This window comes from Aegilops tauschii, chromosome 4 (genome assembly GCF_002575655.3).
Source record: "Aegilops tauschii subsp. strangulata cultivar AL8/78 chromosome 4, Aet v6.0, whole genome shotgun sequence".
NCBI classification, from domain to species: Eukaryota; Viridiplantae; Streptophyta; class Magnoliopsida; order Poales; family Poaceae; genus Aegilops; species Aegilops tauschii.
In genome coordinates, this window is record NC_053038.3 from 489,697,442 (window position 1) to 489,710,723 (window position 13,282).

Below are 13,282 nucleotides of genomic sequence, written 5' to 3' on the forward strand. Positions count from 1 at the left end.
AGTGGACACTTTCGTGATGATAATTTTGGTAATGTCATGAAACACTTCTACGACAGCACAGGTATGACTATCTTGATTCCGTCATAAATTTGTCATGGATGTACATGCATGACAGAAAACGTGACCTACTGTGACAAACACATATCATCACGGAAGTGTCTTTTTTTTGTAGTGCCCGTTGCTCGATCAGTGGAGGGGCGCGCTGAACTCGGGGACGATCTTCACGGGACCTGCGGAGGCGCGCGTAGCTGACGGGCCAGGTCGGTCGCGCGACGTAGATGAGGCGGATCGCGGCGACGAGCGGGTGATCAATCCAATTGCGTGCGAGGTCGGGGACGCCGCTCGGTGGAGGCGCGGTGGCGGCAGAGTCCAAGATGAAGACGGCGACGGCGGGCGGCAGGGCGGCTATGATTGGCCGCCGCATGGCGCGAGGCCGCCGGGTCGGGGTGATGCAGGAGTCCCGGTCGGAGCAGGGCGGTGACGGCCGGCGTAGATGACGGGCGGGCCGTGCGCGAACGGCGGCGGTGAAGGGCCGTCGCATGACGCGAGGCCGCCGGATCGGGGCGACCGGCGGGCAGACGCGTGGACGACGCACGAGGCTGCCGGGTCGGGGCGACCGGCGGGCAGACGCGCGGACGATGCGCGAGGCCGCCGGGTCGATGAAGAAGCGGGCCGATCGCGCCGGTGTTGGATTAGAGGCGCACGGGGTCGACAGTGGCGATGGGCGACGCAAACCGATCAAGATTAGACCGGAAGACCAAAAAGAAAACGCCGATCAAGATGACCGGCGGGAGAGAGAAAACCCCGGAGCAAGGGCTCGGGGAAAAGACTCTCTAGGGCAGCCGGTCAACACGACCGGCGGACGAACCCTAGGTACGGGCGGCGCGACCCCCGGCGGCGGTCATGTAGGCTGACCGCCCTTGGGGCGGCGCGCAGGTGCGGAAGCGGCGACGGTTAGGGTTTAGAACCCGAAAACTGATACCATGTTAGAAGGGAGAGAGAGGTTTGGTGGAATAGTTCGTTGTATTGCTTTCCTCGTGTGCATATATGTAGGAGTACATCAACTTGGAGTACAAGACAAGCCAGAACAAATCATAGTATATCTCGTTTTTCTTAATAATCACGATACTCAACGGATCTGGGCCGCAAATTCTTTGGGATTCTGCACAGCGCTAATTCCGATGTAGTTTTCCTGAACCGTAGGTCATATATAAGTACGTACGGGCATCCGTTCGTCCACGTCGATCGGCAGCACAACCATGATCCCTACCTAGGCAAACACAATTACACAAGGCTATAGCGTCTCTTGTCAGCTTCGAAAAGCTCTTTCTTGCTTCTCACGTCCCACTAGCTGCTCCGTAGTCCGTACGCGTCGTCGTCTCCTCCACAAGAATTCTCTCGCGCGTCGACAAAACAGAATGGTGGCGAATCAGACCACCGCTTCGTATGCGCCCGCCGGCCAACGCCCGCCCGAAGGTGCATATGCGTGCATCCGCCACAACGGCCGTGTTGATGAAATACCGCTGCCGCCGACGAGCAGCAAACCGCCTTGCCGTGCACACAGAAATGCAGCTGTAGCCCGCCAAAGCCGCACGCCACCAAAAGCTCAAATTTGTACCGGCTCCACCAGTGCCTGCTGGCTGCTGCTAGGAGTCTAGGACGTCGAGCTCTATATATACATTCCGCCCGGCGCCCCTCTCTGTCTCATCGAACTCAAGTCAACCTCTAGTTCAGCTAGCCAGGCCACCGACAGGGCGGAGTTGATGGACTACGACGTGCCGGAGTACCAGGGGTTCGCTGGGATTGACGGCGACCTGCGCGCGCTCGACGACTACTACTTCACGTGAGTCCCGTACCTCTGGATTTGTTCATTGTTCAGGGCCGGAGTGTGTGTTTCATGGTGGAACTTTGCAGCCCCGAGCTGCTGGAGCTGCTGCTTCCCGAGGACGACGGGGGCTTTGCGGGAAGCTCCGTCGCCCGCGAAAATCCCTCGCCGATCGATCTTCCACCGTCGTCTCCTCTGCCAACGTACTATGCCGCCGGCAACCCATCTGGGGAAGTGATCGCGAGCGACGCCGAGATGGCGTCATGGCTCTGCCAGATCTACGAGCAGGAGGCCCCTGATGACCATAAGCCGCGGGGCGCTGCGACCGCGACAACGACCGAGGGAGGCAACACTGCGCCCAGAAGCTGCGGCGGCACCGCCACCGTGGGCACGCCAACCACCAGCGTGGCGGCGGGTGGAGCAGCCGAGGGCAGACATGGACAGTTGAGCAGCGGCCGGAGACGGTCTTGTTCGGGAAAAGCTGCAGAGCAGGTAAGAAATGCACATAGCAGGAGTTCGTATACGTTCGCCGGATGTATAGATATGGTTGGCTTAGTTTGCATGCATGCACGCAGAGGCGGCGGGACAAGATCAACGACAAGATGAGGACTTTGCAGCAACTGATTCCCAGGTGCAGCAAGGTAATAACACTAGTAGTACTTTCGAAAATCATTTCGTAATTTGTATTTCTATCCATTTATACCAGAATGCCATGATTAAAATTTCTTACACTAATTTTGACCCAAACAAAATTAAGATGGAGTGCGTATGCAACCATGCATGCATGGAGTAGTTTTGATGGGTATGTACATATGACCTATATGCGACTTATTTTCATCAGACTGACAAGGTCTCGACGCTGGAGGAGGTCATCAAGTACACGAAATCACTCCAGCACCAAGTGCAGGTATATATCTACACCCATATCTTTTCGCGTTTCTTCTTTTTCTTGACCGCGCGCGTTTGAAAGCCTATGTGCTGTACGTCCAAAAAGTAGGCAGAGAACTAGTTTCACTTGGCATGCGTTCAGGTGATGTCGGCCATCCCGACGACGCCAATCTTTCCGCCGCCGTCCTGCATGCGGCTGCCTGGCTGGCAGGCCCCGGCCATGATGCCCCCTCGGTACCCGGTTTTCCCGACGGTGTACGCCTGTGCTCACCACGGTACGCCGCTGCCGCTGTCGGCGCCGGCGCCGCATACTGGTCGTCATCAGGTAGAACCTGCAAGATCGTCCGGCGGCCGGCAGCAGCTAATTGCTCCTCGTCGTCGTACGTCTTGTCCCGAACGACCTCGCAGGTAAAGCATGCAGATTAACGTAACGTGTGTACTGTACGTGATCGACCAGGAAGGATGATGATATCGCGGGGTGCGGTCTTGCTGCAGCAGTCCGCGCCAGACGATCAGCGACGCAGCGCCGCGCCATGGCGATGGCGCAAAAGATGGACGTGTGACGCCGACGCGCATGTCACACCATAGAGCCGTCACGCTGTAACCAGTGTCCATGTGTAAAATGTCACGTATGTACCCGATCGCCTATAACCATGACGCGAGGAAGAAATGGAAAATGATGGGCATGGTCTCCCGGCAAAAAGGAAAGAGGAAAGGGGAAATGATGGGCATGATATCCCGACAAATAACAAAAAGAAACCACATTTGCTAGTAGGGGGTGCTAGGCGCCAACCATCTGTAGGGGAGGAATGATCAGCCGTCTCCCATGCTGTTGGATCCCATCCACCGAGCCGTTGGATGGATCAACGCATCCCGCCCTTTCCCACCCACGTGTGTCCTTTGCCCCCTCCCCCACCCCGCGCCCCGCAAAACATCGAAGCGTCTTCCCACTAGAAGCACAACAACTTCCCTTCGCAGCTCCGACCATATCTTCGTAGAATGGGCTCGCAACACGGCGGAAAAAATCGGTGGCGGCACCCCCTCGCAGCACGACAGCGCTTCCTCAACATCCGGTTCACGGCATGGCGCCACCTCCCAAACACCGGCTCGCGCAGGTGGCCCTCACAGCAAGGGCTAGTTGCACAATGGTGGCGCCCCTCGAAGCATTGGGCTAGGAGTGGGATGGCGCCTACAACACCCACTTCGTAGCATGGGGCGCCTCCATGACACCAGCTCATAGTACGGACGCCCCCGCATGCAGCACGATGACTGCTGCAACACAGCTGTGCAAACTGGGAAGGGGCGCCTCGCGGAAGCCTTGCACCGGTGGTGGTCACACATGTTGCGGTAGAGGGATGCAGTGTCATTAGTGCTTATCGCAGCATCGTCGCCGCCCATCGTAGAAACTCCATGTGGTGACGTTTTATCCAGAAGAGGTTCCGCGTGGAGGTTGGGGTCAACGCACGGATAGGAGAAAAGAACGAGTGTGGTCGAGAGCTTCGGTGAGGATAAAGATTAGAAAGAAGATGCGGTGTGCGGCCCCTGCCGGGACATGTGGCGAGCATGGGATGCGGCTTACGCAAGAGTAAATAACAATCAGTTGAAAACAAGTGGTTTTCATTTGCTTATCGTTTGTCGGCTGAAAACATGATTCGTGTAAGTCGATCTCGGGAGAAGAGATGACGCTAAGGTGGAAACGAGGGTGACGTAGCCGGCTATGGCATCCTAACATTTTTTCAGTGATTGATCAACATTATTCATATACGAGATCAACATTTTTCCAATACAAATTTAACGTTATTTAATATATGGTCAACATTTTTTTCTATACACATTTTAAACATCTTTAAGTGATTGACTAACATTTTTCATATATGAGATAAAAAATTTCTGAATACATGGTCAACATTATTTCTATAAACCCTTTAAATTTTTTCAAATGCTTGATTAACATGTTTCAAATGCAAGATTAACATTTTCTAATACAAGGTCACCATTTTTTTCTATGCGCATATAACATTTTCCAAATGCTTGATTAACATTTTCTAAAAGCAATATTAACATTTTTTAACACTTGGTCAACATTTTTTCTATACACATTTAGCATTTTTCACATGCTTGATTAATATTTCCAAATACTTGTTAACCATTTTCTATAATACTTGGTTAACATTTTCATATAGATGATAAAAAAATCAGAATTTATTTAATACATAGTCAACATTTTTCCTGTACACATTTAACAATTTTCAAATACTTGTTCCACATCTTTTCAAATGCTTGATTAAAAAAATTATATACATGATAAAAAAAATTCATAATTTTTTAATTCATGGTCAACATTTTTTCTATACACTTATAACATTTTCCAAATATTTGTTAAACATTTTTCAAACACTTGTTCAACATTTTTTTAAATCTTGGTTGTTTAGAAATCTTAATATATTCGAAAAATGTTGATGTATTTTAAAAATGTTTGTCAAATCAAAAATTGTTTGTGAACTAGAAAAATTGTTCCCCAAAATTGGAAAAATGTTTGTTGATTCGAAAAATGTTCACCAATTAAACCCATTAGGAGTCGCGCAAGGGGCGTCTCCTCACGCTATACACGTCATCACGTAGGCAGAAGGGCGCTCGATCATTTTTGTCTCTTTCGTCGCTCCGTTTTCACATCATGAGCTGAGGCCCCACATAGCAGTTTGCAGATTGGGCTGGATTTCTTAGTAGCGAAGGAACCCTCCCCAGATACACCCTCCTCATCCCACGCGATCCCCTTTCTCCTACTCTCACGCCACAACTTCCCCTCCTTCAATTCCCCGTCGGCGCCGGCGCCGCCGCCGCCAGGGCCGACTCCTCCCTGGGCGTCCTCGGCGCCTCCCCGCTCCTTCCCAAGCAGCAGCAGCAGCAGCCTTTCCCCACTGAGGACCTCGAGGACGCTACGACTGTCTCGCCGCCGGCAATGACGACCTGCTCGAGATGCTTGCTGCCTCCGCGGACGAGTTCAAGGCGCTGCGCGAGAAGGAGGAGGCCCATGGCAGGAAGGTCGCGGCAGAAGAGATGGCGGGGGATGGGTTCCAGGTTGTTTACGCCTTTACGGCAAGAAGAAGAAAAAGATGAGTATGGGAGAGGAAGGAGTTGGCAGAAGTGAGGCCTTTGGATCTTCTAGTTCGGTGAGGATGGCCACCATGTATAGGGCTGGAGCATCAGTGTTACGCCCACGATGCGGCTATATCTCCCACGTGTCGAGGCACGACTTAGAGGCATAACCGCATTGTAGGTATTGTCGCAAGAAGGGTCATCTTCACACAGTCCCATGTAATGAACAAGAATGGGATAACGAGAGTTGGCTTACAATCGCCACTTCACACAATACATAAATTAATTCATACATCATCCAAAATCCACACATAGACCGACTACGGTCAAATCCAAATGCAAATAAGATAACCCCAAATGCTAGATCCCCGATCGTCCCAACTGGGCTCCACTACTGATCATCAGGAAACGAAACATAGTAACGACCACGTTCCTCGTCTAACTCCCACTTGAGCTCGGTTGCGTCATCTGCACTGGTATCGTCGGCACCTGCAACTGTTTTGGTAGAATCTGTGAGTCACGAGGACTCAGCAATCTCACACCCGCGAGATCAAAACTATTTAAGCTTATAGGAAAGGATGGTGTAATGAGGTGGAGCTGCAGGAGGCACTAAGCATGTATGGTGGCTAACATACGCAAATGAGAGCGAGAAGAGAAGCAACGCAACGGTCGCGAAGCTAGAAATGATCAAGAAGTGATCCTGAAACTAGTTACGTTCATGCATAACTCAAACCGTGTTCACTTCCCGGACTCCGCCGAGAACAGACCATCACGGCTACACACACGGTTGATGTATTTTAATTAAGTCAAGTGTCAAGTTCTCTACAACCGGACATTAAAAAATTCCCATCTGCCACATAACCGCGGGCACGGCTTTCAAAAAATAATACCCTGCAGGGGTGTCCCAACTTAGCCCATTATAAGCTCTCACGGTCAACGAAGGATAAACCTTCTCCCGGGAAGACCCGATCAGTCTCGGAATCCCGGTTTACAAGACATTTCGACAATGGTAAAACAAGACCAGCAAGACCGCCCGACTGTGCCGACAAATCCCGATAGGAGCTGCACATATCTCGTTCTCAGGGCACACCGGATGAGACAGGCTACGAGTAAAACCAGACTTCGAGTTTCCCCGAGGTGGCCCCGCAGGCGGCTCGGTTCGGACCAACACTCGAAGGAGCACTGGCCCAGGGGGGTTAAAATAAAGATGACCCTCGGGCTCACGAAAACCCAAGGGAAAAAGGCTTAGGTGGCAAATGGTAAAACCAAGGTTGGGCCTTGCTGGAGGAGTTTTATTCAAGGCGAACTGTCAAGGGGGTCCCATAAATCACCCAACCGCGTAAGGAACGCAAACTCAAGGAACATAATACCGGTATGACGGAAAACTAGGGCGGCAAGAGTGGAACAAAACACTAGGCATAAGGCCGAGCCTTCCACCCTTTACCAAATATATAGATGCATTAATTAAATAAGAGATATTGTGATATTCCAAAATATCCATGTTCCAACATGGAACCAACTTCAACTTCACCTGCAACTAGCAACGCTATAAGAAGGGCTGAGCAAAAGCGGTAATTTAGCCAAACAACGGTTTGCTAGGAAAGGATGGTTAGAGGCTTGACATGGCAATATGGGAGGCATGATATAGCAAGTGGTAGGTAGCGCAGCATAGCAATAGAACGACAACTAGCAAAGCAAAGATAGAAATGATTTCGAGGGTATGGTCGTCTTGCCTGCAAGGTTCTCAGAGTTGTCGAAAGCTTGATCCTCGTAAGCGTACCCAACAGGTTCCTCGTTCATGAACTCATCTCCCGGCTCTACCCACAGCAAGAATACAAGCAATGGAACCACAATCAATCATGGGAAATGCACAAGCAACATGATGCACTACATGCATGATATGCGAGACATGATATGCAATGCGTATGCGTGCTCCGGAAGAAAAAGAATGAACAAGACAGTAACTTGGCAAACCAAGTATGCCACTGGAAAGATGAGATGATTTCGGTCGAAATCGATATAAAGATCGCCGGAAACGGATGCACGGTTTGCAAATGGCAAGCAAAACAAGAATGACATAAATCTGTAATTAACAGCATGATAGCACTTAGAATACATCAAGTAACTATGCTACAGCACCCCAACATAGCAACAAAGAATATGGCAGTAATCTACAGGAGATGCTTGACAAAAGATGAACACTGAGCTACGGCTAGATCACACCATAACAGGCTCAAACAAGCATGGAAAAAGTGCAAAAGATATCAGCTTAACAGACTTGGAGAAAATACTGGACATGGCTGAAACAGCATCCGGTAGCAATGTTCAGAGCAAGAAAAACACATGCTACAGGAACTTATCATAGCAAAACAAGGCATGGCATGAATCTACTAAATGCATAGAACAAAAGTCCCTTACTGGCCGTAAGCCAACAAGGATCAGAAGATATGATGGCACCCATGTAAACATAGCAAGTTTCGTTAACAGGTTCCAGACTTAGCAGAAAACAGAGCATGGCATTAACAGCATTATGACGGCATCTTGGTGAGGTTGATTCACTCATCAAAAAGCAATGCATGATAACACAAGCATACCTACAGCAAGAAGGCATGTTTATGAAGCTAACCATGTCAAGAGCAAGTTCATAGCATGTATGGATCAACTACAACAACCTTGGCAAAATTGAATATCATGTTAACATTCTGCCAGGAATATTTTATAGTAAAAGTAGAGCAAGATTGAGACATGCTATGGCACTCTATAATTGCAAACAAGGGCATTAATGGAAAGAGCACAACAATATCTACAAAACATCCTTACTGAACATGCCCAAAAGAAGCATGGATCTCACTGTAGACACATGGATACATGGCAACAAAATAACAGCAGTAACAGACTTGGCCAAAATCCTAAGTCCCTGGAAACAGAAACATCATGAAGCCTAGTTTGCATGCTTGTGCTAGTCACCACATAGATCACAAAAATACATGGCATAGACCTCTGTAAAGATGGCATGGCATAGATCAAAACACCTGTAGAGCTCATGCCCATAAGGTGCACACATCAAATGCAACAAAAATAACAAAACATCAAGTTCTGATAAGTAACAGCAGTAAACGTCATATAGCACTCTTGCATCAGAGATTTGGGCATCAAGATGAACTCAAACGAGCATGTCACAATGGAACAAAATGAAGAGCATCCCATGATAAACATTTCGATATATCATGCGCATGAATCGGAGCAGTATGCAAGGAGATATGATGCGATGAACATGAGCACATAATGTGAAAATATTCGGGACTTGGAGGATTATACGGGGTCAACCTTCCAGATCTGGCACGCGAACCGAGGCGGCGGCGCGAGCTCGCCGGAGAACGGACGGAGACGGCCAGAGCGGGACGAGGAGGCGATGGGGCACCTCGGGGCGCGGGCGAGCGGGAGGACGACCGGAGGGCGAGGGCGGCGCGGCGGTCGCGGGCGACGGCGCGGAGGTGGCGGCCGACCGGCGGCGGCGGAGATCCGCGGGAGGGGCGGAGGTGCGAGGGCGGCGGGGAAGCGGCGCGGGGAGATGGGCCGGGAGGGCCCGATCCGGGCTCTCCGGGCCGCGGCGGCGGAGACGACGGGAGCGGGACACGTGGCGGCGGCGGATTGGGCGGGGGCGGCGGCGGACGTGTCCGGCGGCGGGGGAGGTTTTGTCCGGCGCGCGGAGGAGGAAGAGGCTAGGGTTTTGGACGCAAATTTCGGAGGGGGAGGTGTTTATATAGGCATAGGGAGCTAGGAGAGTCCAAATGAGGCATGGTTTTCGCCCACACGATCGTGATCGAACGACTGAGAGCATGGAGGGGACTTAGATGGGTTATTGGGCTGTTTGGAGAGGGGTTTTGCTGCAACACACAAAAGGACTTTGCGGTTACCCGGTTAACCGTTGGAGCATCAAATGACCTCCAAATGGAACGAAACTTGATAGGTGGTCTACCGATGGTATACCAAGGCCACTTGGCAAGACTCGGTCCATTTCGAGAACGTTTAACACCCGCTCACGAAAAGAAACAAGAGAGGTGCGCCGGTGCATGTGGGAGTGTCGGATTGCAAAACGGACAACGGGAAAAATGCTCGGATGCATGAGACGAACACGTATGCCAAATGAGATGCACATGATGGCATGATATGAGATGCATGACATGACCAAAATGCAAAACGAAAGACAAAACCCGACCACCAAGGGAACATCATAACACATAGCCGAAAATGGCAAGAGTTGGAGTTACAAATATGGAAAGTTACATCCGGGGTGTTACAATCAGGGCCAAAGCAAAAGGTGCCCTTCCACATCCCCACCATCCCACGCCCGCAGGACGTGCACCGCATTGTGGTGGACAACACGAGGAAGCCATTCGACCATGCTTTCCTTGAGCGCAGCGATGATGGTGCCCATGCCATACCCCCACTGGTTAGTGCTTCCGCACATGTTTGTTCTAATCTCACATCACACCTTCCCCTCAACAATTTAAGATTAATCTGTTCGGAGATTAATTATGAAATCATCCATGAAAGGTGCCTAATGAGCCATTATTGTTTACTGAATAATGCAGTAGAGAATTTATTTATTGCATTTGGAAGATTATCAAGTGTTGCACACGGACGATGATTAGTTTTCTCAACATTTGGAAGTATAAAACCTTAAATTAGCTGGTACATGACTATTGAAATGCGTTAGGTAGTGGAGACTAGATGCCATAGGAGAATGTGTGAATAAAATTAGGGAAATAAAATAACATGAGTATGGAGGAACGAAGAGTCAGCAGTGTGGTAGCCCAGTAAACATACAAGCTCAGCTAGAGAGAGAGAGAGAGAGAGAGAGCTGCTAGGCAGGAAGCATTGAGTTGGGAGAGCTGCTAAGACGAAATAACTTGTCCAAGGGACCATCAAGAGGTTTTTCGAATGAGTAGACCGTTAGGCGCTCCTCCTGGCGACGGCTCGGGCGCCTTGCCCCGGTCGCCCAGGGCTCCGGCCAGCGAGGGCTGGGAGGTGGTTAGGCGTGGTGCTGGCTACTCCCCGGCAAGGCCGCGACGGGGCTCGGCGGTGGCGTCTGTAGGAGGCAGGTTCTGGGCGTTGGCAGGAGAGGAGCCGGAGGATGAGGACGGCGTGGATCTGGCGTCGGAGGCAGGGCGGCCGGCGCCTGAGGGCCCGTCGATTGGTTAATTCGTCGCCTTGGCGCAGGCCGAGGGGAGCGGCGCCGCTGGGGTGCGTCGCCGTTTCGCTCCGGGTTACCGGGGACCGCGCGCCGTCGCAGCTCGTGCCTGGCAGCCCTCGCTGACCCCGGATAGGGTTGCGTCTCCTGGAGGTGCCGCGCGGGAGATCAGGTCGCGGGCGGCGTCCGCGCTGCTCGCACCGGTGGACTCGGAGGTCGAGTGGCCGCGCCTGCCGACGCTGGTGGTCGCCGGTTAGGGGTCGGAGGAGGCGGCGGCAGGGTTGCCGGCGGCGGAAGATGGCTCTGCTTCCCCTCAGGCTAGGGTTGGCGCTGCTGGGCCTGGGTCCGTGGTAGGGCAAGTGGGCCGTGGGCCGGCCCCCGTGCCTGGGCCGGGTGGCGAGGGTGTATCTAGCCACGTGGGGTCCAATATTCCGCTAGCGGGCGGTGGCCTGGTTCCTGCTGGGCCGAAGGGCTCGGCTAGGCCCGCGCCGGTCCTACCTAGGACTAGGCCCAGCCACGGCACATATATATGGCTGCGGCGCGGCTGCCCCGTCCCCTCGCTAGGGTTTCCCGCATCCAGAAACGAGGTGCGGCGCCTTGCTCACCTCGCCAGATCCATTCGCCCCACCCCCCCTCCTACGCTTCCCATTTCGTTTGCAGCGGCAGTGATGAGCGAGCGGCGCGTGGAGAAGCGGCCGATGGAGGCCCCGGACCTGGATGGGGAGCGGCGGCGGGAGAGAGACCTGCGGGAGAAGGCGAAGAAGGAGATGCGCGCGAGGTAAGGTGGTAGATCCGAGCGCTACCAAGAGCAAGTGGGCGTGAGGGGGATTGGGGTCCTCCTCCCCTGGTGGATCCAGCAGCAGGAGAGAAAGAAGAAGAAGAAGGAGCTGGCGCGTCGGCGGGAGCTAGAGCGTAAGCCGATGGATCACCCCAACTGTGGTGGTGGCCACGGGGATCCACTGGCTAAGAGACCCAGGGCGGCCTCCGCCCCCCTGACGGCGCCGCTCCCCCTGGATCGAAGGGTACGGCGGGCGAACCCATTCCGGTGGAGGATGCGCCGGAGGCCCCGGACGTGGAATGCTTCAAGTGCGGGAGACTTGGCCATTTTCAGTCGAAGTGCAAGTTCCAGCCCTTGTGTGTGCTGTGCAAGGAGGAGGGACATGCGTCTGCGCACTGCCCGACGAGGGGTCGGCAGCCTTGCTTGCAGATCATGGGTAGCACAATTTCTGGGGAAGGTTTCTTCTGCCTGCAGTTCGAAGAGGAGGAGGAACCCGAGGGTCCACGGCAGCTCTCTGTTGGCAACGCCGCTATCCTATCTGCTGAGCCAGGCCGTCTGAGCCTGCGGATTCTCATACAGGAGCTCAACCACATGGTCACGGGGGACTGGGACTGGCAAGTCACTCAAGTGGGAGAGGACGATTTCATGCTGGTGTTTCCTTCAGCAGATCTCCTGCATATGGCTCGGACTAGTGGCAAGCTTTTCCTTTCTATCAACGATATCATTGCTAGGGTGCGTGATGTGCAGCAGGAGGTGATCCCCCCGATGGTGATGCCAGAAGCTTGGGTGCGGCTCCACGGGATCCCTGAGAAACACCGTAAGATTGAGCGAATCAAGGAGGCGTTTAAGATGCTGGGACGTCCGATCGTGGTCGACGAGCTCTCCCTGATAAAGCTGGGGCCTGTGAGGATGAAACTGGCTTGCAAGTCGCCGGCAAAACTTAATGGCACAGTCGAGGTGTGGTTTAATCACGAAGGGTACCAGATCAAGGTGGAGTTGGAGCGGCTGCCGCGGAGGCTGGGGGACGGTGGTGGTGCTCCTGGGGCGGGCCCATCCGCCCCCCTTCCAGAGAGCCAGCAAGGTGCGGGCGGGCAGCTCAAGCTTGGGACAGCCGCGGACATCCCCTCCAAGCAAGTTGCCAATGGTGCGAAAATGGGCAGGTCTGCGGCTGGGGTGCCCCAGAAGGTGGCGCCTGGCTCGGGTGCGGCCCCGACTGGTCAAGATGTGGAGATGGGTGAGCTGTCTGAGGAGCCCGAAGATAGCATTCCAGATACTTCCATTGACACGGAGACTTGGGAAAAGCTGGGTGTGATCGCAACTCAAGACACTGCTGTTAGTTCCCCCCCCCTGGCCCGCTCCCTGGATCAGTCCTTCGACCAGTACGGCTCCAACTTGCCAGCTCAAATCAAGCCTGGGTCCCTGCCGCAGGTGTCTAAGGAGACAGGCCCTTTGCCTGCCTCTCCAGCGCGCGGAGGGGGCTCAGGGTCAGGCTGCGCTCTCG

General features: G+C 53.0%; 1 protein-coding gene across 9 annotated transcripts in view; it reads left to right on the forward strand.

The window, feature by feature from the left end:
• Positions 1 to 1,585: 1,585 nt before the first annotated feature.
• Positions 1,586 to 13,282, forward strand: part of LOC120962608 (uncharacterized) — a 35,785-nt gene continuing 24,088 nt past the window's right edge. For 4 of the 9 annotated variants that reach the window (XR_012182576.1, XR_012182572.1, XR_012182574.1 and 1 more), the window contains exons 1-4: positions 1,657 to 1,843; positions 1,915 to 2,317; positions 2,401 to 2,466; positions 2,667 to 2,732. Coding sequence is in view for 4 of the 9 variants with exons in the window: in XM_040386316.3 (XP_040242250.1) it covers positions 1,764 to 1,843; positions 1,915 to 2,317; positions 2,401 to 2,466; positions 2,667 to 2,732; positions 2,856 to 3,121; positions 3,209 to 3,317 (990 nt within the window). In the remaining 5 variants the exon portion in view is untranslated. Of the gene's footprint in view, positions 1,844 to 1,914; positions 2,318 to 2,400; positions 2,467 to 2,666; positions 2,733 to 2,855; positions 3,391 to 13,282 lie in introns of those variants that run through there. The other 5 variants (XM_040386316.3, XM_040386318.3, XM_040386317.3 and 2 more) reach the window with 5 other exon arrangements.